The sequence below is a fragment of the Talpa occidentalis genome, unplaced genomic scaffold, assembly GCF_014898055.3.
Source record: "Talpa occidentalis isolate TD23 unplaced genomic scaffold, MPIMG_talOcc4v2.1 talOcc4.17, whole genome shotgun sequence".
Lineage (NCBI taxonomy): Eukaryota > Metazoa > Chordata > Mammalia > Eulipotyphla > Talpidae > Talpa > Talpa occidentalis.
The window spans coordinates 40,616,537-40,641,285 of record NW_023601754.1 but is presented as its reverse complement, the minus strand read 5'-3'; the positions used below and the strand labels follow the sequence as shown (position 1 = coordinate 40,641,285).

Sequence of the window (24,749 nt, the reverse complement as noted above, 5' to 3'; positions counted from 1 at the left end):
ATTTAGGTCTTTTTTTTTAAGAATTTATTTATGCATACAAGAATTGGGGTGTAGGCCAGAGGTGCGCGGAGTGAGGGATTCACCAGAGACAGAGTGTGGAGCAGAACAGGCAGAATGACTGAAACACACTGCTGAGGGGAGCAGTGGGCAAGACAGGAGAGGTCCTTTGCACCATGTGGGTTGCTCCCTGGCTGGCCGGGGACCGAACTCGTGCTGCAGTGGCTGGCAATAGCTTGATAGCACTGTCTTTGATCCCTGTGCCACCAGGGAAGCTCTCTTCTAGGTCTTTACCTAAAACTCCTTTGGTTGCAATATCAAAAGACGCCTTCGTCGGCGACGCCTTCCTGCACACATCTATATTACCATTTACTGTCCTACACTTCAAGCGTATTTTCTTCACAGCGCCCATGGTGACTTCTCTCCCTTCTCCAGCAGAATCAAGCTTCAAAATTCAAAAACAGAAACGTCCTCTTGGCCCCCATGTTATCTCCAATGTGTGGTTCCCAGAAGGTGCAAAGTTCCTTCGTGGTTTCTAGTTGCAATCAACAGAAGCCGCTCCTGGCTGATTTGAGCAATGAAGCACTTTCAGAAAGAAGCATTTGGTGCTGAAAGATTCCACAGCCCTGCTGCTCTCCTGACCACCGTCTTACTCCCTCCCCAGCCCACCAGGCCAGTGTTAGCAGGGCCTACCTCAGCCTCGCCTCCCAGAAGCCTCAGCGTCTCCAGGCCCCGCCAGCTGCCCCTTCCGGTGCTTGTCACTTATCACAATGTCGCAATCAGCCCTTTGTGCCCGTCTCCTGTGTGCCCGGCAGTGGGAGCCACAAGGGCTGAGCCTTCACACGATTCACCCAAATCACAGTCATCCCTGCTATTTGTTCCCGGCTCCCTCGGCGTCAGGTGCTGTGCTGAGCATTTTACCTGTATGGTTCCTTCCTTCCGCCATGCCTTGTTCACTGAGCAACTGCTATGTTACGGGGTGACTGGGTTCTGGGGCTGCAGGGAGAACAGAGCCAGCAGATGCACCTGGGAGCTCACATTCTGAGGGAGATAAAGGCTAAGTGATGGAGCACGTAGCCATCCAGTAGGCCGCCGCGTCCGAGGGACTGAAGGAGGACAGAGGGGGAAAGCGGGTGAGGGAAGAAGTGGGGGTGCTGTCTTAACAAGGTGGTCAGGATAGGGGAGATTAGAGCAAAGACCTGAAGGAGGGGGAAAGGGAGCCACGTGGGTACCAGGGGTGAGGGCCCGGTCAGTGGGGTGTGGGGGGACAGTGGGGTATGGGGGTCCTGCTGTCTGAGGCCAGTGTGACTGCAGCGGAGCGGACAAGGGGTGAGTTGTGGGCGATGAGGGCAGGAGGGAGGCGGGCGGATCGTGTGGGGTGGACATTGGGAGGACACTGGGTTTTAGCCCAGGGAGATGAGGCACTGGAGGGTTCAGGCAGGGGAGGGACCCGAGGGGACAGGACCCTTCGGCTGCATTTGGGGAGCAGACTGGGGGAGGGGAGGGCAGAGACCAAGCAGGGGGTGAGAAACGGCGGGGACAGGACCAGGGTGGGGGCCGTGGTGGTGGGGGAAGGAGACAAACTCTAGGTGGATTTTCAAGGCAATGTCAACAGAATTTACCAGCTAATTGAATATGGGACACGAAAAGGAAAAGAGTCAAGGACAACACCCAGGATTTCCACCTCATTTAATGCCAAGGCCACCTCACAAAGTATCCACCATCATTCTTCTGTTACAGAGGAAGAAGCGGGGGTCCTGAGAGGACCAGCGACTTGAGTCTCATAGGACGAGCCATTTGCTAACCGCTCTCTGAGCGTCAGTGTTGGTCGACTGGAGAGCAGGGAAGAAACAGGTGCTGTGCCGAGCCTCCCCCCTCCCTCTCCTTATTTCCCTCCCCTCCCCCTTCCCATTTAATTGAGCAACTACTATGTTACTGGATTACCAGGTACTGAGGCTGCAGGGTGCACAGAACCAGCAGCAGCACTAGGACCTCACATTCTGATGCCAGAGCTGAGATTTGTGCCCACAGGCTGGCTGGCCCCAGTGCTTAGTTCCAGTGCACTCCGTGGAACCCACCCCGGGATGTTCAGTCTCCCCCACAACCTCGGGCAGAACGAGCTGCCCTCTTGGCTACCAGCTGTCTCTGCCTGCAGTGTGCACTGGGCGGCCCCCAGCTGGAGACTCCAGGGGCTCCGAGCATCCTTCCAGGGCATTCCCACATCGCTTGTCATTATGTTGGGTAACCGTGTTCCCTGCCTCCCATGGGGCATGGCCAGAGCTGAGTCATCGCTGTTCTGAGTTGCCCAGCTGGAGCCTGGCATGTACCGGCCTCCATTAAGGCAACAAATATTTATTAAGCATCTGTCTTGTGCTGGGGCGGGCCCTGGGCACCGCCCTCCTGGGTTGACAATCCGGTGGGGGAGACAGACCCACCTCCCGATGGTGATGGCCCAGAATGGGCAGGGGGTGGGGGATGGGATGGGGAGAGCCCAGGGCCCCCACCCAGCCAGGGGAAGGGATCTGGCGGTGACGGACTCATGAATGAACAAGGTGGCCTTGGACTCCCCGCCCTGGGGACAGGCCACCCTGAACAACTTAATAAGAAAAGTAATGAAAGAATTGCAGCAACTAAGAGCTAGAAATGAAGCTAAATAGGATGGGGTGGAGCGACTGTGGCCATGTTAGCTGCTCAGGGAAGGCTGAGGCCTGAGGTGAACAAGGAGCCAGCCCAAATGGCCTCAGAGACAAACACGCCTGCTGTGAGAAAGCAGCTTTTAGAAACTCAAGGAGCAGAGAACCTTGGGCTGAAAGGGGGGGGTATGTGTGGGAACAAGCTGTGAGGAGGCCGAAGCTGGACAGCAACAGAGGTGATGTCAGCCATAGGGCTGAGACCCCCAGGCTTCCCTGAGGGAGGACCCCTCAGTCCTGGGGCCAGAGCTTGACCTTTGCCTAGAACTCCTAGGATCACATCACGTGTGTCACCTGTGCAAAGCACTCCTGTGGCTCCATCTCAGCCATGGTAAAGACACGGCCCACTCTCCAAGAGGCCCTATGCCATCTGCCCCATCACCTGCCTGCCCTCACCTGCCTGTGCTCACCTGTCTGCTCCAGCCACACCGGTCCCCTCATTGATATTGCAACAGGGCAGGCACGTTCCTGTCCCAGGGCCTTTGCACTGGCTGTTCCTCTGCCTGGAAGGCTCTGCCCACGGAGCTCCTCCCTCAGGCCCCTTCAGATCAGAAGCCACCTTCTCAGTGAGGTCTCCCTGGCCACCCTGGCCCCTTCCTGTCCCCTTCCTGTCCCCTGCTTTTTCTGAGCACTTATCAGTATTTACCCTTTGTGTACTTTACTGATTGATTGGGTTTGCTGGCTGACGCCCAGGTAGAATGTCAACCCCATGCGGAAAGAGATCTCGGTCTTGTTCACAGCAGTACACGGAGGGGCCCAATGAATAAAGGCTGAATAAATGAAGAGGGAAGGAGAGGAAGGAGGAAACCGGCAGACTTGTGAGCTCTTCGGGCTATTCAGCTGCCCCATCCAGATAAGTCAGTGCCAGGCTGGGAAACTGAGGCACGAAGGGACACAGGTGACATACGTTGGGTTATGGGGACCACTGGCCTAGGGCCAGCCCAGGGTGAGAAAGTCACTGACGCCCCCTGCTGGACAGTGGCGTCATGGCAGCTCAGCCCCCGCTGCGTGATTCGGCACTGGTGATGCTTCTCACATCTCCCCACAAGGTCCGGGGGTACACAGGAGGCATCCCCAGTAGAAGTGCAGAGTCCACGGAGCCGTAACTAGAAGCCTCTTTATTCCTGAGGCCGTGGGCACCCGGCCCAGTCGCTGCTATGCAGGAGGGCAGGGCTGTGCACCCAGGACCTAGCCCGCCTCACTCTGTGCCAGCACACCTGTCCTCCCAGCACAGTCAGCCAGAGGTCCACCTCTCCAGGAGGGGAAAGCTGCCCCACGCAAAGGGGGCGGGGCTCAGGAAGGCGGGGGAGTCAAGGCCTGCCCTGACTCCCCAAAGAGCAGTGTCTGGGCATACCAACCAAGGCAGCAAGACCTGGTTTCTAATAAGGACTGCCCCCGTCCCTAGAGGTACATCATCCGGCCGAGCAAGGGTCTCACCACCCAGATGTCATCCACAATCTTCCCATCCTACAAGGAATGAAACCAGAGAAAGTCATGAGGACTAAAAGCCCAGAATGTGGGGTAAGAGCTCAAACCCCAGCTCTACCTCTCTCTGATGGGCTGTGTGGCCTTGGGCCAGCTGTCAGACCTCTCTCAGTTCTCATCTGAGCGGTGGTAATGGCAGTAACAGTCCCTACCTCTCAGATGGTGTGGGGATTAAATGGAATGTTTGGAAAGGCTGAAAGGGAAGGCAGCAAATGGCAAGGATTGTGTGAGTGTAGGGCCCTACTATTTTATTTTTTTTTTTTTTGTGGGACCCTCGCCGGCAGCCAGGAAATGAACCAGTGCTGCAGAGGCTGCAGGCAGCCTCGCAGCCCAGTGCTCAACAGCTGCACCACCAGGGGAGGCCCCACAATCCTACTATTTTAGAGCAAACCCCAGAGTCAGGTGGAACCTTGCTTAATATCCCAGCACAGCCACTCCCCATGGGGCCTTATGCATGTGATCAGAGACTCTAACCCTAACTTCCATATTCCATAAACCAGGGAGAATATTCCACAAACCAGGGGGAACTGAATGAAATAATGAGTAAGAAAAGCCTGCCCTGGTGTGTGTCCCACTCTGCAAATGGTTACATGTCATAAAAATAACCTAGTCTTGGGCCTCCCTGGTGGTGCAGCGGTTGAGTGCTGGGTTGCGAAGCTGCCCACAGCCTCTGCAGCACCGGCTCGATCCCTGGCCTCCGGGCGAGGGTCCCACATAGCATCACCCTCCCACGCTTCTGACTGTACCCAGTGCTTGCATAAATAAATAAATAAATAAATCTTTAAAAAAATAATAATAACCTAGTCTTTGGGGTGAGATCCCAGCTTTGCCAGCCTTTGGCTGTGTGACCCCGGGAAAATTACTTGCCCTCTCTGAACCTCAGCTCTCTCATTTGCAAATGGAAAGATAATCGACACCTACAGGATTGTTGTGTCAGTTCTAATAAAGTGTCGAATCCAGCATCTGGTACATAGCAAGTGATCAATAAATCATAGCTATCATTATCTTAAAATTAAATGGCAATAATAAAGAAAAGTGAGGCCTGATTATTTGGGGCCATCTAACCTTAAATCACCCGTCCCCCACACACACATTATACCACCCTCTTTTTTCTTCCCCTCCTTCATGCTGATAAATACCTTGAAAATTTATGTGTTTCCAAAACTGTTCTAAGCACGTTACATATACTAAGTCATCCACCCCCTATATCATCCTGTGAGACAGAAACTACTGTCATCCCCATTTCACAGATGGGGAAACTGTGGCTCAATGAGGTTCAATGGGTAGCGTGAGGTCATCCAGCTGGTAAGAAGCAGAGGCAGAATTGGAACCCAGGATTTCCTGTTCCAGGGTCCACATTTTAACCATGAGGCCCCAACACCTTGGTGCCACCCCTGCTGACCTACCTGGTCATCTGACACCTGCTGGATGTGGACGTGGGTCCCGTTGAGGATGTGGAGCCGCGTGTACCCATACTCTCTCACCCGCACGGCGCTCCAGGGCCTCGGGAAGAGGGTGAAGGGGGTCAGCAGCTCCTCGCAGCCCTGCCGGAGACAACTGCTCAGACCCGGGCCTGGGGCAGGCAGAGGACCCGCAGGAAGGCAGAAGAGTCTTCGTTCAATGAGTATGTATTCTAAAATGAAGACTGCTGGGTCAGCCCTGCTGCCCCCGAGGAAGACAGTTGGTTTAGATTTGGCCTCGATGAGGCTCACAATTGAGTGTTTTGACCCAGCTGGGCTGACTGTGCCCCTGCCTTTGAGGTCTGGATGAGATTTCATTGTAGAAGTTTCTGTAAAAGCCTTGAGCTGGAAGCCACCCAAGAGCCCATCAATGAGAGTCAGTTAAATAAATTATAGAATAGGGTCTCCCTGGTGGCACAAGGGGTTAAGTCTCAGCACTATGAAGCTATCAGCAGCCACTGGGGCATGAGCGCGATCCCCAGCCAGGGAGCTACCCACATAGCGCAGCAGACCTCTCCTGTCTCACCCACTGCTCCCCTCAGCAGTGTATTTCGGTCAGTCTGCCTGTTCTGCTCCCCACTCTGTCTCTGGTGAATCCTCTGACCCCCTCACACCTCTGGTTTACACCCTAGTTCCTGTATGCATAAATAAATAAATCTTTTATAAATAAACATATAGATTATAGAATGGCCAGCACAAAGCAGGGTAATGCAGAAAGATGGCCAAGATGGACTGTTAAGGGGAAATGACAACTCACAGGCTAGAGGAAATAAGTGGGTCAGAATGCTTTTAAAAATCACCCACGCCTGCAGGACAGGGGCTACTCATTAGCGTGGTAGAAAGTTAGGCCAAATGAGCAGAGAAGACGAGGGAGCTGGGAAAAAAACACCAAACTGATAGAAGCAAGAATCATCGGTGGATGGTAAGACAAGGGGTGAAAGCTGGCGGGAGGACAAGATATTTACATAGTCTCAGAGTAGCTTTCCAGGAGACACGTGCTAATTACAAAAAGGATCTGAACAAGTATCTTGTCAACTACAAAGCAGAAAAGAGAAACTCTGGTGGAGAGTGGCCAGACACCCCTCTAACCAGCTGATCAAAGTGGACATTATGAGTAATGAGACAGGTCAACACCTCGTGCGCACAAGGGGAAACTGAAGCTTCCGGGGCACACGGCTACAGGTGCATGGAGAAGAACACGGTATCACTTCTGTGGATTCTTACCAAAATGCGTAACTTCGATCTAATCACAAGCAAATATCAGGCCAAATTGAGGGCTCGTCTACAAAGCCACTTTGCTGTACTCTTCAAGTGTTTCAAGGTCAGGATAAATGAAACAAGAGTGGGGAAATGTTTCTGATGAAAGGAAGCTAAAGAGACAAGACACCCGAATAGAACCTGTATTCTTAGACTCACATCTGGGCCAAGAAAAGAAGTCCTTGCTTTGATTGAAAGGACATGAACGGGGCGCTGGTTAAATGTGAGGTTTGTAGATTAGGTGACGCCATGTGAGCAATGTTAACTACTGGCTTTAGATTTTACACTGTAAGAATCACCCTGCAGGGGCCTCTCTGGCGGCGCAAGGGGTTTAGGTGCAGCACTATGAAGACTTCTGTGGCCACTGCAGCACGAGTTTGATCCCCGGCCAGGGAGCTATCCACATGACTCAGCAGACCTCTCCTGTCTCCCTGCTGCTCCCCTCAGCAGTGTATAGTGCCTGTTCTGCTCCCCACTCTGTCTCTGGTGGATCCTCTCACCCCCCACACCTCTGGCCTCTGGCCTGTACTCCAGTTCTTGTGTGCATAATAAATACATCTTTAAAAAAAAATTACCCTGCAACTTACTCTTCTTTGATCTGAAAATAATAATAGTAACAATAATAATATATTTACCTAGAAGCAGAGGTGAGAGAATCAGAGATTAAACCAAATGTGGTTAAATGTCCACATTTGGGAAATCCTGGTAAAGAAGAGATGGAAAGCCTTTGTATTCCTTTTGCAGCTTTTCTGTCCATTGAGATAATTTCAAAATTCAAAAAAAAAAAAATACAAAAAACCTAATCCGTGCTGAGAAAGGTCAGAATAGCACTCACCTATGTGCTAGAGGCATCATCTGGGGCGGGTGACATTCTACTCCTGCCCCCAGTGTTGGCTGCACAGAGACAGGCAATGCCAGGGGTCACCCTCAGAGACCCCAGTGTTTGGAGTTTTCATTGGAGTTGGAGGCACTGGAGTTTTCAAGCCTCCCCAGGTAATGCTAACACGCCCCAAGATTGAGACACACCAGGCTCTGAATCATGATCCAAATTGCTTTTACCAGCAGGCAATGCAGCCACACATCTCCATCAAGACAGCGGCTCCCTGGTAGCTGCACAAAACATTTTTTAAAGGCCACTCAAGAGGCAGGACACTGGAGAATGGGGCCATGAAGAGGTGCAGACAGCTGGTGTTCACCTTCTCCCTCTGTACAGTCTGATTTTTTTTTAGATTTCTCTATTTCTGCATACAAGAACTGGGGTGTAGGCCAGAAGTGCGGGGGGTGAGAGGATTCACCAGCGACAGAGTGGGGAGAACAGGTGGATCTACTGAAATACAGTGTTGAGGGGAGCAGCAGGAGAGTCAGGAGAGGTCTGCTGCGCCATGTGGGTATCTCCCTGGCTGGGGATTGAACTCAGGCTTTATCGGTGATAGCACTGAGACCTAACCTGTAGGCCACCAGGGAGGTCCTGTACAGTTTGAATTTTGATCACAAGTGGTTCTGACTAATTTGTAAGACTGAGCTTAAAAAATTAGCCCTCTCCCCTTGTCGAAGGGACAGATGCCAAGGCTGGGGCAGGGCAAATACAAAATGCTCCTGGGGACCCTGACAACGTGGCACATTGAGAGGACACAGGAGCCAGCCCGGAGAGTTCTGGGGACCCTAGTGGAGCAATTGATCAGCAGAGCAGTGACAGTAGTACTGAATTCTAACCCATAGGATGAAATTAATTAGCCATGCATTCACATAGGCCTGAGTCAATAACCAACTGACCAAAGAAATGGGGTGCAAGGGAGAACTCATCGGCACAGGAGGCAGCTAGTGAATAGATCTAGCAGGGATGATGGCAATAGGAGTTCCCAGAAGACAAGACCCACTGTGCGATTCAAACATTACTGACTGAAAGTGTGAGGAAAAAGAGGACATGAGCGAGACCTGAAAGTCTCTCCCCCAAGATATTTATACATTAAAAAGAGCCTATAGGGGTCTCCCCTGTGGTGCAGCGGGTTGAGCATAGTGCTGTCAAGCTGTCTGCAGTCTCTGCAGCACGGTTTCAATTCCCGGCCAGCCAGGGAGATTCCCACATGGTGCTGCAGACCTCTTCTGCCTTGCCTGCTGCTCCTCTCAGCAATGCTTTCAGTCCGTCTGCCTGTTCTTTTCCCTGCTCTGTCTCTGGTAAATCCTCTCATTCTCCCGCGCCTCTAAATAAATCTTTAAAAAAAAAGAGAGAGCCTATAATAATTGCACCCTCTGGCACTGAGGCCATGGCACCCTGCAGCTGTCTGGCCCAGTACGCATGAGGTGAATCTTAGTGTGAGACAATGCACAAAAGCCGGATCGAGGGGCCTTCTGCAAACACCACTGGCCAGGCGTCTTCAAATGTATCAAGGATAAAAGACAAGGAACTACACAGCCAGTGAGAGATTATAAATACCTTGTGGATTCCTATGACAGCTAAGTCGTTTCTGTAGCGTCTGCTTGGGGCTGTAATGATATAAACCCTGTGCTCTGGGCCTGTCAGCAGACCAGGCCAGCCCCCACCCCACCCCACCATTCAGTGCCCTTGTGACTTTGATGAGTTATCTGCGATCTGAGCCTCTGTTTCTGCATCTGTGCAATGGGCACGTGACCAAGCACCTGACCTCCCGGGTGGAGACTTAGTGCTGGTGACAGTATAAACCTCCAGCTGGCACCAGGTCTCCCTCAGCAGAGAGCCAGAGAAGAGAAGCCAGGGTCCCGTCCCAGGCTGCTTACAGCAGATCCTGTGATGATGTGGACAGGACCTCGGGGGTGGGTGTAGGGTGTCTCCCAGCTGCCGTTAAACACCTGAAGAAGGGACAGGGGTGGGTTACGGTCAAGGTCAGGGTTAGGAGTGGTCACATCTATCATGCCAGGGGGCCTGACCAGGGTCGACTGACCCCAGTCGTGCAGGCCCTCGGGCCATCCTGCACCTCACCTGGTAGTTGTAGATCGGCCACAGTCGCTCATACGAGTGCTCGTGAGCCCACAGCTGCAGGTCGACCCCTGAGACAGAGCAAGAGCGGGGGGTAAGGCCCCTGGATCCCCAAGGGCCGGGGGGCAGGCCTGGGCTGGGGGTCACTCACCATACTTGTAGAAAAGGTCCTCCAGCCCAAAGAACTTGCCTTGGAGGCCTTTGCGCACCTGGGCAGGAAGCAGAGAACGGGAGGGGTGACTGGGCTGCCTGCAGGCCAGGCTCTCAGCGCCACCCCAGGAGGGTCCTCACCTTGCTTTCGTGCCGGGTACAGTCGTCCAGGTCAGCATTGGAACAGTACATGGGCCTGTGCCCCATGGTGATGATCCACGGCCGGCTGGCCCTGTTCTTGTTGGCTTTCTAGAGAGAGCGCCTGAGTGACCGACTGGAGGGAAGTGAGGAAGGCAGGAGCCGGGGTGGGGAGGCAGGCCCCAGGGGCTACAGGGGACCCGAGTTTACCTGCAGGTCACTCTCCAGCCAGTGGAACTGTCTCTCTACCAGGTGGCGGCCGTAATGGAGGAAGAAATAGACCTCAGTGGAGAAGGAGATGATGTGCGCGGGGCCCACATCCCAACTGGGGGGGGGGAGGCAAAGGGCAGGGGTCAGAGAGGGGCCTCCTCAGCATCCCCTGTCCTTAAGGGGCAGGAAGCCAATTCCCCAAGCCCCTGCTTTAGCATTACCTGTACCACAGCCCTTCGTTGTTCCCTGGCATGCTGAAGCGAGCCTTGTAGTTGGAGAAGTTGCTGGATAAAAAGAAGAAAAATGGTTGGAGGGGAGGGTCTGGGTGCCCCCCATCTTCCCTCCATCAGACCCCGAGTCTGGCTCCTCCCTCCTCTCTTTTCTCACCACCACAAAGGACCATGCATTGTGAGGAACTAAGGTAGGACTCTAATAGGAAGGACAAGTCCATTGCCACTGACTGGCCCGCCCCTGAGGTCCCTGAGGCCCCGCCCCCAAACCCCAGGCCCCGCCCCTCACTAGCGCTCCTCGTGGTTCCCAGGACAGGTCATGTAGGGCAGGCTGGCGGCCACGGGTTCGATGAGTCGCATGAACCTGTCCCCGACGCGAGCATTGTCCTGATCCATGTTGTAGGCAAAGTCTCCTGGGGCATGGGGAGTGGCCGGGGAGGGGCAGGGAGAGAGTGAGCACCCAGAATTGAGAGACCTGGTGGCTCAGGTGTGAGCTGAGCACACCTTGGCCTCTGGGCCCTCAGGTTCTCAGATCCCTACCTCACACCCACGTGGATGTACACTTGGAATCATTTCCTGAAACTCTGGTCACCGGGACCCATGCAGCAGCATGCTAGGGCCCTGGGCCCTGACCACAGCAACGCCCACCTCTGCCCCCCACCCAGCCCCCTCCCAGAACAGCTGCATAAGGTGGGACTGGTTTGGTACCAGGCACCAACTGCTCTCCATGTTTAATCACCTGGACCTTCAAATCACCCTCCGACATGGGCCTCATCTTATCCCCACGACAGATGGGGAAACTGAGGTCCAGCGGGGTAAAGTGCTCACCAGAGGTCACAGGGCTGGTGAATGAAGACCGGAAATCAAAGTCTGGGAGTCCCGAGTTTTTGAACCATGGGTGCCCCCACGGCCATCTCTATGCACCGTCTCATTCCCTGTCCCCTCAACTCACAACAGCAGCACCAGTCACAACTCACACTCACGTAGCGCTCACAACACCCCAGGCTGTGCCGACCGATTTCTCCACAACTGTCCTAGGAATTCTGAGGGAGCAGCAGCTTGAACCGTATTAATCCCCAGGAGAAAAGCAGCGTGAGGGGTTCTAAGCATCCAAATCAGGATTTTGGCTTGACCAGACACCATCCGAGCTATTCTCATCACCTCACACCAGCACCCCCACCCCTTCATAACCACACTGGCCCGAACCCCCATCCTCCTGTGCGGCCTCCACCCGCCCCCTGGGTTCCTTTAGGTGCACCCTCGCCAGTGGCTCACCCACATGGAGAACAGCATCGTACATTCCCTGCTGAGCATCCCTGCGCAGCCGGGGCAGGGCCTTTGGGTTGTCAGCCCCCAGGTCCCCAAACACAGCCAGTCGGGGGCTCCAGTGGGGCCCATTCTTCAGGGCCCTGAAGCGAAAGCGCCGGCTCCAGCCCTGAGGACTGCCGCAGCGGTAAACTAGGGGGGAAGGTCATGATCAGCAGGGTGTGCGCAGGGCCTCCCCTCCACCCCACTTCCACTGGTGGGGCAGTCAGTGACCTGACCTGGACCCCTGTCCTGTCCGCCTCACCCCAGGTACCCACCTCCTTCCACTGCCTTATTTTCATCCCAGGGGCTCATCACCAGCCCCGCCTGAGCCTCCCAGGGGTAGTAGCTTCTAGTCCATTTCTCTTCCTGTCCCCCCCACCTCAACCCGGGACCCTCTCACCATACTGGACCCCGGGCAGCAGCCCCCGCAGCGTGACTCGGTGCATGTAGAGCTTCCGCCGGAGGATGCCCCCATCCACGAATGGACTGACGGCGCCCTGGGCCCGGAAGGGCAGGGGTCCTGACGGCTGCAGCCCGAACTGCACTTCTGAGTGGGCTGGGACCCAGGTGGTCCAGGTCACAGTCATGGAGCCTGGCTCCCCTGGGGAGAAAGAGACGGAGGGGACCGGGCATTGAGGCTGGGCAGGGGCAGAGGGAGGGCAATACCTCGAGAGTGAGAGACTCGGGAATATTCGGTAGTTAAGGACCCAGGTTCTGGAGCTACTCAAGTTTGACCCCCCCCCCCCCCCCCCCCCCCGCCACCACCACCACTTCCACTTTCCTTGGACAAGAAGTGGCTTTGCCTAACTGATCCTCAGCTTCCTTATCTGGAAAGTGGAATAATAATAGTGTTTACCCTATAGTGTTGCCACGAGGCTTAACTGAATCAATACAAGAAAAACACTTGAGGCCTCCCTGGTGATGCAAGGGGTTAAGCACCGCATTGTGAAGCTGTCCACAGCCTCTGCAGCACAAGTTTGATTCCCGGCCAGTGGGCTACCCACATGGTGCAGCAGACCTCTCCTGTCTCGCCCGCTGCTCCCTTCAGCAGTGTATTTCAGTCAGTCTGCCTGCTCTGTTCCCCGCTCTGTCTCTGGTGAATCCTCTCACCCCCTGCACCTTTGGCCTGTATGCATAAATAAATAAATCTTAAAAATAAAGAAAAAAAAACCACTTGAAACAGTGCCTCGCACAGTCCTGCCTTGCTTAATGATGCTTCAGTCAATGACAGACCACAGATACGCAGCAGTCCCAGCAGGTGATACCATCCAGCCTAGATGTGGGGTACCCTGCACCATCCAGGTTTGTGTGATTACACTCTGTGACAGCCACACAATAAAGAAATTGTCAGATGAACAAGATTGTCTCCCTGAACAATGATAGTGAGGGTTATAGAAGAGAATGGATACTATTATTAATATCATTATTTATTGTGTGCAGGCCTTGTGGCAAACATTTTTTATATACATGATATCATTGAGGGGTTGTAAACTCAGGTGTCTAGAGGCCAGTTAGGTAATAGAAACAGGGACAAAGTTCATTTGTAAGGAGTGAGGCAGCAGGGAGTGGTGGAATGTGTGGCAAACAGTAGCCTCTGTAGAATCTAAAAGGGGCAGTCACCTATTCAGTGATAGCTGCCACTATCTGTCAATTTCCATTCTTTTTTTTTAAAAGATTTATTTATACAAGAACCGGGGTACAGGCCAGATGCACGGGAGGGTGAGAGGGTTCACCAGAGACAGAGTGGGGAGCAGAACAGGCAGACTGAGGAAATACACTGCTGAGGGGAGCAGCGGGCGAGACAGGAGAGGTCTGCTGCACCATGTGGGATTCTCACGGCCGTCCGGGATCGAACCCGCGCTGCAGAGGCTGCAGACAGCTTCACAGCACGGTGCTCAACCACCTGCGCCACCAGGGAGGCCCTCAACTTCCATTCTTTATGTGGTGTTTTTGAATCCCAGGATATAGGTAGACAAATCCATACTTTCAAGAGATAGCTTCAGAGTCATAAGTGTTAGCAACCAAATCAAGGTTTTAAAAATACCCTGTGGTACAGTGTAATGTTAAGAGCATAAGTGCTTACTCCAGCAATGGGCCAATGCATCCACATAAGGTTGTCCCTTGCAGCAATGTGTGTGACTGCAAAATGCAGAAACCAAACCGAAACGTCCACACATGGGAGGGAATGGATGGATAAACGGCATCATACCCATTGTGCGGAGTACTATGCAGCTGTCAAAAAGAGGACAAGATCTTGGCACTTATATGGAATGTCCAGACCATACTGCTAAGAAAAAAGCAAAGTACAGGGTCCTCCCTGGTGGCACAGGGGGTTGGGATGCAGCACTATGAAAAAAGCAAAGTACAGGGTCCTCCCTGGTGGCACAGGGGGTTGGAATGCAGCACTATGAAGCTATCAGCACTGTGAAACTGTGCACAGCCACTGCAGCACGAGTTCACTTCCCAACCAGGGCGCTGGCCCACATGGCGCAGCAGACCTCTCCTGTCTCACCCACTGCTCCTCTCAGCAGTGTATTTCTGTCAGCCCACCTGTTCTGCTCCCCACTCTGTCTCTGGTGAATCCTCTCATACCCCACACCTCTGGCCTGTACCCCAGTTTTTGTTTGCATAAATAAATATATCTTTTAAAAAAAGAAAGACAAAAACAAAGTACAGGAGAGCATCTCTTGTCAGCCACTCTTCATGGGGGAGGATATAAGAAAAGACCCAGATATGTGCTCATTTGTAAAAACTGGGTACTGAAACTGAAGAGATGGATTGTGTAGCTGGGGTGGGCAGGAAAGGGTTAGTAAGAGGGGTAGGAAGGGAGTTGGAGGAATGAGGAGGACCCTTATCTGAGTCTCTCTGACTGCTATTACTAAAGTAATGCTGCTGACTTCCTTCACACTCCCTCAAAATAAATTAACAATTAAAACCACCCAGGATATATGTGTGTGGCAGTGGGGAGGGAAGTGGCGTGGAGTATAAACACTAACAAATTACATAAATATACTAAAAAATGAACAAGGTGGTCACATTGACAGGGGTGGGGAGAAAGTCACTGTGGGAAATAATGATGCGGTAAGACTCCAAAGAGGAAGGACAGAAGCGCCACTGTTGAGTCTGCACTTCTCACGGGGATGCTGGTAGGCGACTCTAAAACCATTTGATGCCTCTCCTAGCACTGAATGAAGTCCATTGTGAGACAGGAGTGAGGCTTCTCAATACTGGAGGAAAAAGTTACTGCCTTGAAGGACTGACATCAGAGGCCCAAGTAGGAACTCACAGATACAGAAATACAGGTGAGTGAGGCATATCAGCAGCACCCATGGGAGGTCTTGATGGACAGTAGTTAGGATTCAGGGCTCTCTCTCTCGACACATACACAGAACCCATCTGTGTCTGTGAGCAAGGCTGGAAGCTCTCACGCCTCAGTAGCTACAAGCACACCCAGCGCTCGGATCATAGCTTCTTTTTTCTTGGTTTGTTTTTTTACATTTTGAAAGGACAGCCTTATTAGGAAAAGGAGAAAGAAAAAGAGGCACCTGCCAGTCTCAGGTGGGCAGGAGCCTTGTATCTTGCCAGAGCAGAAATTATATTGATTCAGATCTAAGTTTCTAAATCCCCATTCTCTGATGGAAAGAACCAAGCTTCTTGGAAAAGTGAATGATTCCAGATATGGAACAGGAAATACACAAGATAAGCCTGGAATAACGTGTGGTACCTGCAGGTGAGGCAGAGCTCAAGAAATGATGGTTGAAGAACCCAAATCCAAAGACCAAATCCAGGATCATTTGAGCCACAAGATAAAAAATGATAACCCAGGGCCTTCCTTGTGGCACAAGGGGTTAAGCACTGCACTATGAAGCAATCTTCAGCCTCTGCAGCACGAGTTGGATCCCCGACCGGCCAGGGAGCTACCCACATGGCGCAGCAGACCTCTCCTGTCTCACCCGCTGCTCCCCTCAGCAGTGTACTTCAGTCAGTCCGCCTGTTCTGCTCCCCACTCTGTCTCTGGTGAATCCTTTCACTCCCCACATCTCTGGCCTGTACCCCAGCTCTTGTTTGCATAAATAAATAAATCTTTTTAAAAAAATGATAACCCAGGGAATAAAATCCATGGAGTCTAGACCTATGGAAACATACAATAAACAAACAAATAAATGGTGGGAGGAGAGTCAGCCCTTCCTTAGAAGGGCTTCCTTAAAATTTCAATTAGATGGAGAGAGGAAATTAGGAAATGTAAAAGTCATAATTAGGCGAACACCACACTAGTTGTGGCAGACAAGATCCACTTACAGATGCTGAAATTAGTGGGCACAAGTTCCGGGAGAAATATAATGTGCAAGATATTCACTAACCACATAGTCTTAGTATCAATAAAAACTTTGGTTGTAATAATAATTTTTTTGTTGTTGCTCATAACCACTGCTTTAAAACTACTCTTAGTATTTTTTTATTAAATTTATTTATTTATGCATACAAGAACTGGGGTACAGGCCAGAAGTGTGGGGGGTGGTGAGAGAATTCACCAGAGACAGAGCGGGGAACAGAAGAGGCAGATTGAGTGAAATACACTGCTGAGGGGAGCAGCGGGCGAGTCAAGAGAGGTCTGCTGCGCCATGTGGTAGCTCCCTGGCCAGGGATCGAACTCACGCTGCAGTGGCTGCCGATAGCTTCATAGGTTGCGTCTTAACCCCTCGAGCCACCAGGGAGGCCCTACTCTTAGTATTTTTATAGAATGAATGAGGTCAACTAAAATGTAACATCCACTGTACATTTTTTTTTGTTTTTAAAAGTATTGTATTTTTAGTAGCCCACTATACCTTTATATTAAAAATTAATGGACTTAAAAAAATTTACTAGCTACAAAGGAAAGCATAAAAACTGCACCGTGGAGAAACTCATCAGTCTTCTCCTTGAACCTCACTATGAAGGTCAACATCACCGACCACGCCCACACTGATCGACCACACCCACATCGAGAACCCTCTGCCGCCAGACAGCAACACGGACTCACCGTCACCCCTGTGATGTCTTATGTAATCCAATCCTGAGAAAATCTCAGACAAACCCCAAGTGAGGGACATTCAACAAAATAAGTACTCAGAAGCACTCAAAAATATCAAGGTCATGGCGAAAGACAAGACTAAGGAGACAGGATGACTGAATGCAGTTGGTGGGGGGGGGGGGTCTGTACTGGATCCTGGCACAGAAAAAGGACATTCCAGAAAAACTGGTAAAAGTCAAACGAGGTCTGCGATCTAGTACTAGGATACAGTCACATCCTTGTACCAAGATAATAGGAGACGGCAACATTAGGAGGAACTGGGGAAGGAAGATAAAGAAACTCTAATATTTTTGCAAATTTTCTGTGAAGTCTAAAATTGGCAGGAAGGTTTGAATTGTAAATCAAATATCATGGGCTCTTGAGCCGCCTGTCAGGGTTCAGATTCCAGACTCTGGGACCTGGGGTCACACAGTTCATCTGTCTGAACCTCAGTTTACTCTCCTGCAAAATGGGAATGCCGATAGTAGCTACAGCTAAAGGTCCAACCGGAGGTTAGATGAGTTATCCAGCTGAAGCTCTCGGGGAGAAAATATAGTAAGGAACACAAGCTCCTCATCATCCCATTTTACAGAGTCCACGTTCACCTGGCCAGCAAAGGCCAAAGCCAGTTCATTCATTCCATGGCAGATTCCACATGGCAACTAACCTTTAAGAAATGACCTTCTTTTAAAGTGTGAAGGACACCAAAGAACTAAGAAAGACTGAGGAATTGTCATGATAGGGAGGCACATGGCGATGAGATGCGATCTGGGATCCTAGATTAGGATAAAGACATTAATGGGAAAATGGGTAAAATCCAAATAAAGTCCACAGTGTTCAGTTAGTGATATGATACCAGGGTCAATTTCTTAGCTTTGACCTTGGATGCATGAGATTAACAATCGGGAAGCTGAGTGAAGGGTGTACAGAGACTCTACCATCTGTCGACTCTTCAGTCAATCCTAAATTATTTCAAAATAAAAAAGCTGGGCCTCCCTGGTGGCGCAAGGGGTTAAGACGCAACCTATGAAGCTGCCCTCAGCCTCTGCAGCACGAGTTCGATCCCTGGCCGGGGAGCTACCCACCTGGCGTAGCAGACCTCTCCTGACTCCCCACTGCTCCCCTCAGCAGTGTATTTCAGTCAATCCACCTGTTCTGTTCCCCACTCTGTCTCTGGTGAGTCCTCTCACCTCCTGCACCTCTGGCCTGTACCCCAGCTCTTGTATGCACAAATAAATAAATCTTTTTAAAAAAAACACTATGAAATTCTATGTAAAAAGTCTTCCTTTTTCAACCAACATGGTCTGCATTCAACCAAATTTTCTTTCTATACATCATCCAAAGCACAACATCAAGGCAGACCGGAGCCGAAGCAGACACACTCTGGCAGTCTCCCGTTAAGCCAGACATCGAAGATATTTAAAAAGATGTAAATCACTGTCATTCTCTTCACTCAGTTTCTCTTGTAAAATGTAGGGTTTTTTCCCCTGAAAAATGACATTTCCCTTACAACAGAATGGATTTATTGTGAATAATTTTAAGAGACTTAATAAATATTCTTAACTGTCTCAGTTTTACTTTCTAATGTGGCAAATATGGTGGCTATAACTCACATGACTTTGAGGTTCTTAATAATTCTGGGTACTGCTCAGGAGTCCTGAGATAAAAGCATGGAAATTGATGGTAGGTACGTTGTAAAAACATACATTTGTAGAGATTTGAACCTGGGACTATACAGTGGTGTAAACCAACTTTACCCCACGGAACCCAATTGTAGGAAAAGCCAAACCAAACCCAAAACAAGTGCACATGGTACCTCAAACTAAGCTCTCTTTTCCCACTTGCCAGGTAAAATCACATTTACTCCTCACCATGAGGTCACACTAATACTTCCCTGATTTCTAGACAAAGAGGTGAGACCAGAGAGGTTAATTCACCTGTCCTATGACACACAGCAAGTAGCAAAGCTGCGAGTCAAACCCAGGCAGTGTAGGGGCAGAGGAAGCAGAGACCCAGATCTTCCCATCACGGTGCCTCCCCACTGCCTGACCAATGCTCAGGAGGCAGCCTTGTCGGGAGGAGGTGGCAAGGGCTGAAGGAAGGGTTGAGCAATCTAGTTCTGACATCAGTGACTTGGTTGGTTTCTGCCACAACTGATTTTGGAGCTTACTGTCCACCAGTGGTCAGGTCCTGGGGACACAGAGAGCGACACAACTCGCAAGGACAACAGCAGACCCCTTTAGAGAGCGCACATTACAGGCCGGGCACCAGAGTCATTTCCAGCATAGCCACATGCACTGCTGCTTGTGATCCCCACTTCACAGAGGCGGACCGCTGAGGCTCGGGACCACAAGCTTGACCTCGGGTCTCACGGAAATGTGGGTTCCTGAGCTCCCAGCCAACTAGGCCTCGCTAGGAAGTCACAGGGAGGGGTGACAGACACTTACCTGGGTAAGACAGATGAACTTGTTCAGGGACAGCACTGGGAGGCTCTGGGGCTCCCCTGACGCCCAGGGAGAGAAGGAGGAGCAGACAGCAGCAGGACCAGCAAGGATGAAGGGGATACATGGTAGGGGGAAGGTGGGGGGCAAAGCGGGGGGAAGGGGAAGGGTCCAGAATAGGTTGGAGTCTCAGAGCCACAGCAGGAGGCAGCTGGGAGGATGGGGTGGAGGGGGTCAGGCAGGGTCACAGGGAGGTTGGCAGGACTGGAGGGAGGTCTTCGAGAGGCGGCTGTGCAGAGCTACAGAGCAAACAAAAACAATGACCAGTGCTTGGCCTTGTGGGTTAAGTCTTTTGCATAGATTAAGTCATCAGAGCCTCACTACATTCCTATGCGCAGAAGCTACCCTCAGCATCGCCCCATATCGCACATGAGGAGGGTGAGCAACCGGGTGATTCAGTCGCACAGTGAGGATGGGATGAGGCTGGCTTTCAAGCCAGGGTCCCCTGGGGGCTGCTCGCTCTGGGTGCACGAGGCTTGGGAGGGTGGATGCTCTCAGCTTCGGAAGCTGCCTTGGCAAACCCATTTTCAGCTGATGTTAGCACAGCCCTCGTTTTTCTGCCCTTCTCCCTAGATCTCTAACCTCCGCCCAGCTCGCTGGGACCTCACTCTCTCCTTCCATTGCGGTCCCAGCGAACCCCATGCCCCCGTCCACAGATTCCTCAGAATTCCACCCTATCTGAAGAGGTGCCCCATTCCCTGGCTCCCCTCCCCAGCATCCCATCCTGCCTTTGGTGACCCCAATCCTCCCACTCCATCTCCACCTGCGCTCCAGCTGTCTCCCCCGGTCCTGCCCGGCCTACCCACCCCACCCCCCTTCTCCCCTGTTCCTGCCTGGCCAGCTCCAGTTCAGCTCTGGCAAGACCTGCCCCGGCAGAGCCAGGCTGGACTCTCAGTCTGGAGGCCAGTCCAGGGTGGGGGCGCCCTCCCGGACCCCAGCTCACCCTCGGGGGCGCCAGCTGCCGGCGCGCGGCTCGGGCCAGCACAGTGCTGGCGGTATTTATGAGTGTGAAGGCGCGGAGGCCTCCCGCCGCCCACAGCCGTCCCAGCCCCGGAAGAGCCTGCTGTCTAGAAGTGACGGCCTCCCCAGACAGCCGGGGCCCCGGGTCCCACAGGTCCGGCCGGTCCGGGGTGCCCCACGCCCACCCACCCCCGGGGCGGGGCAGGAGGTTGGAAGGGGGACCCGGGAAGGCCTGGTACGCAGCCACCACCTCCACCTCCGAGCTGGCCACCAGGTGAGCATCGGGACAGGTAAGGCTGCGCGCCTCTCAGAGCGCCCCACCCTGCCGCTTTGGAGCCCCCGGGGCATGGACAGCGGCCCCCACTCGCTGCGCAGCCAGATCCACGCAGGTGTGCCGGCACCTGCGCCCTGGACCCAGGGGATTCCCCCCATCGCGCGTCCTCTTTTCGCTCCATCTTGCTCCTTCCTCCCTCTCCAAGCTTAGCCCCAGGACTCCGTCAAACCGAAAACAAAATTAAAGCCACAAAGGACAGCGCCCTGAGGGTGAAGGGTGGGGGAGAGGAACTGATCCACCGCCCCGGGCCTCGGTTTCCCCACCAGTGAGTAAAATGAAGGGGGTGATCGTGCAGACCCCATGGATTCTGAGGCTTAAACGCGTTGACACAGGGCATTTCACGCTAAGAACACGGCCTGGCCCAGGGCAAGGACAGAAGAGCCAGCTGTTCTTATCGGCAATGCCTGAACTCGGGAAATTGCCCTGAGGTCCAGGTGAGAGCCAGAGAGAACTTTGCCGTAAACCTTTGTGATCCATTTGAAGGCTGTGAGTGGCTGGCCTCAAATTATGCTGGGGGTGGGGGGGCTAGGGGAGGGGGGGCTGTGCATTCATGGAGCAGCAGGAAAGTCTGAGGGGCCACAGTTTTCAGCTGTTCCCCCTTCCTGTTTGCAGAGAGAAAGGCCCCCATCTTGGCTTTGTAATTCAAAAATAGCAGTGTCTGCAGGTTGGGGAAACAGATTTCAGAGACTGAGAATGGGGGTTTCGAGGTATTGCACAGCGAGGATTCCCCCTCCCTACCTTCTGGAGTCTGATTACAGCTTAAATTAAAATAAATAGAGGCTGCAAGTCAGACTCAAATACCCTTAACCCCCTCCCTCCCATCCCTGCCAATTGTACCCTCTCTCTAGGTTGAGTTTTCTGGTGGTCTTGCCTTTGCTGTTCTTAACCTACTTTGTGCTAAATGTCCCTACGGGCAGGCTGGCCAATCCTGGCTCAGAGGCACACTTTTGCATGCATAAAATAAATACACCCAGTTACAAAGGAAGCCCATGCTGTTGAATTATAGATCTGCAAATTTTTTTCAAGATTTGTGATGCAGTAACGCATGTGCCGCTATTCATGTCTTAAACTGCAAGATCCCTTGGCAGGCCCCAAAACAGTGGTAACCTAGAAGTTTGGATGAGTGTGCAGATGTCAACAGCCATGGGCTTTCCTCAAGATAAAGCCAGGAGTCTGCTTATAGTCCCGCAGTTGGCCCCCCGACTCTGCCTGCCACCCCCCGACAGAAGGACCTGCTATATTTCAATTACACCAGCAATTCTTAAACTATACCCTTTTAAAAATTATGTGGTCACCCAAAGACCTTTTTGGATACGTGGGTGAAAGCTATTAATATTTACCACCTAACAAAAGAAAGCTGAGTTTTTAAAGGATTAGAATACGCATGCACGCCTACCATTAGTCATCATAGGGCAGTGAACCTTTGGAGAGTAAGAAGGACAAACACATCTCTGTATTATAAAAAACAGTTTTGACCTCATTAACCCCCCTGAAAAAGGTCTTGGGAACTTTCAATGGTTTCCAAACTGTATTTTGACTTAAAAGTTTGTAAAAGCAAAGAGGCAATTGTTTTTTCCCCCGTTCATGTAGCCCTTAACTTCCATCCACCAACTCAGGTTGAAAAAGCACTGGAGAGGCCTCCTTGGTGGCACAAGGGGTTAAGTCTCAGCACTATGAAGCAATCCGCAGCCAATGCAGCCAAGTTCTATCCCTGGCCAGGGAGCTGAACCACAGGGTGCAGCAGACCTCTCCTGACTCACCTGCTTTTCCCCTCAGCAGTGTATTTCAGTCAGTCTGCCTGTTCTGCTCCCCACTCTGTCTCTGGTGAATCCTCTCACCCCTGTCCCCCCCACAGCTCTGGCCTATACCCCAGTTCTTGTACGCATAAATAAATAAATCTTAAAAAAAAAAAAGAAAAGAAAAGAAAAATAAAAAGCACTGGAGTCTCCGGGTCCTGATGCAGTGGGTGAGGCCCTCCAGTGCCAGGTTACATATCCACCCCTGCTCATACACACGCCCTCCTCTCAGCATGGCCACAGAAATATTTCTAGTTTCTCCTTTTAGATACCTTTGCATTTTGGGAAATATACATCTACTCTATTTCTTATTCTACTTCTCAGAGAAAACAGCATCTACTCTGGGGTCAGGTTACCTGCAGTGAGATCTAACTTGAGCATTGACCAGCTTAGGCAAGTTATTTAACCTCACTGTTCTCAGTTTCCCCATCTGTTTAATGGGGATAATAATACAATCATCATGGCTTAACAAGAGGGATTCTGAGAAACGAGTATTAGGTGATTTCGAGGTTGTACGATTGCCATGGAGTATAATCACACAAACCAAGATGGCAGCACCTACTTCACCCAGAGGCTACCTGGTGGAGCCAATAGAAACCACCCCTATCTATGTGTCCGTTGTTGACTGAAATGTCATTAAGTGATGCATGACTGACTAGTTACTACATCATGCAGTTGTTGTGAATGGAGATAAGTCACAAAGAACAAAACTCAGCATAGAACACGTGCCATATGCATCCCTTCCAGTCATTATACCCAAGACATCTGGTCTACCCACAATGTAAGGTAAGGCTATAGGCACTCACTTCTCCAAATCATTTTCAAATTATTTAATCCTTTTCCATTATAAAATACCACACACACATATATATATATAGACAAGTACCTGAAACATAAATATTTCACTTAACAAATTATGACAAAGGGAACACAGCTGCTTAATAATCACCAAGGTAAAAAAGTCAATCTTAACTCGCTCTCTACAAGCAATCTCCTGCCTCCTCCCAGACACCAATTTCTCCTCCCCTCACTCTGTGAAGGCACCCACTGTACTGACTTTTACTTGCTTTAGGTTTTACCACCTAAGCGTGCCACCCTGGATCTTGGTCTTTAACATTCTAGAGTAATTTTTGTTCTAGTACATTCATAACATAGGGTGAACATGTAAACACAATTTTCTTGAGTAGAATGGCTGGGCCAAAGGGGATATATATGTTTATCTTTAGTAGATCTTACCAAAGAGTTTTCCAAAGTGCTTCCCAAAGTGCTGGGAATAATTTCTTCTCTTCCCTCCAGCCATATTGTAGCCTTTCCATTGCTCCACATCCTTCTGACTATCGGCATTGTCAGGTGTTCTATTTTTAGCCATTCTGATGGATGTGCAGTGGTAGTTCATTGTAGTTTTAATTTGCATTTCCCCAATGAGTAATAAAATTGAACATTTTTCCATCTGCATATGGGTCTGTTGGATATTCTTTTTCATAATGTGCTGTTCAAGTGTCTTACCTGATTTTCTGTTGGGTTGTCCATTTTTCAATGAATTTGTCCTTTCTATGTTCTGGACCATTTGTTAGTTGTCCCTACTGTAAATATTTCCTGCTCACTTTTTTCATTCCCTTACTGTCACTTTTAAATGAAGGTCTTAATTTTAGCACAGTCTAAGTTCTCAATCCCTTACTTATGGTTATTTTTACATTATTTTAAATAAATACTTCCATACCTCCAAAGCATGCTAATATTCTCTTGTATCATTTTCCAAAAGCATGACCATTTTGTACTACATTTAGGTTGGCAATCTATCTGGAGCTGATTTTTATATATGGTGTGAGGTAGGGTTTTTCATTTGATGAAAATAATACTCATGGCCAATAAAATAAATGGGTCTACTTTCTTAAGGAGACCTTTTTTTAATATTTAATGTTTAAAATAATATCATTATGAAAATAATATCATTTTATTACTGAAAAATAAGCAAGTTAAAAGAAGCGGAGAGGTTTAATGGTTCAGGGAACTGACAAGCTTGGATTTGAATCCTGACTTGGATTTGAATCCTGGCTTGGATTTGAATCCTGGCTCTGCCACTTCTTGGCTGGGTAACCTTGGGCAAGTCCTACTCTGCTCTTAGCTTCTTTGTCCTAATCTCTAAAGTGCATATAGCAGCGCCTACCTCACCAGTGCTTGGGAAGATACAGCATGTAAAGCCTGTAATACAGGGTGGGGCACAAAGAAA

General features: G+C 50.9%; 1 protein-coding gene across 2 annotated transcripts in view; it reads right to left on the bottom strand.

The window, feature by feature from the left end:
- Positions 1-2,399: 2,399 nt before the first annotated feature.
- Positions 2,400-24,749, bottom strand: part of ACP7 (acid phosphatase 7, tartrate resistant (putative)) — a 123,660-nt gene continuing 101,310 nt past the window's right edge. For both annotated transcript variants that reach the window (XM_037516520.2, XM_054697164.1), the window contains exons 3-14: positions 19,376-19,668; positions 12,279-12,479; positions 11,846-12,028; positions 10,860-10,983; positions 10,562-10,624; positions 10,341-10,455; positions 10,134-10,241; positions 9,994-10,051; positions 9,846-9,913; positions 9,644-9,715; positions 5,579-5,716; positions 2,400-4,154 (exon numbers count right to left, since the gene is read on the bottom strand). In XM_037516520.2, coding sequence (XP_037372417.1) covers positions 4,089-4,154; positions 5,579-5,716; positions 9,644-9,715; positions 9,846-9,913; positions 9,994-10,051; positions 10,134-10,241; positions 10,341-10,455; positions 10,562-10,624; positions 10,860-10,983; positions 11,846-12,028; positions 12,279-12,479; positions 19,376-19,496 — 1,317 coding nt within the window. In that variant the 5' untranslated portion in view covers positions 19,497-19,668 and the 3' untranslated portion in view covers positions 2,400-4,088. The remainder of the gene's footprint in view (positions 4,155-5,578; positions 5,717-9,643; positions 9,716-9,845; positions 9,914-9,993; positions 10,052-10,133; positions 10,242-10,340; positions 10,456-10,561; positions 10,625-10,859; positions 10,984-11,845; positions 12,029-12,278; positions 12,480-19,375; positions 19,669-24,749) is intronic.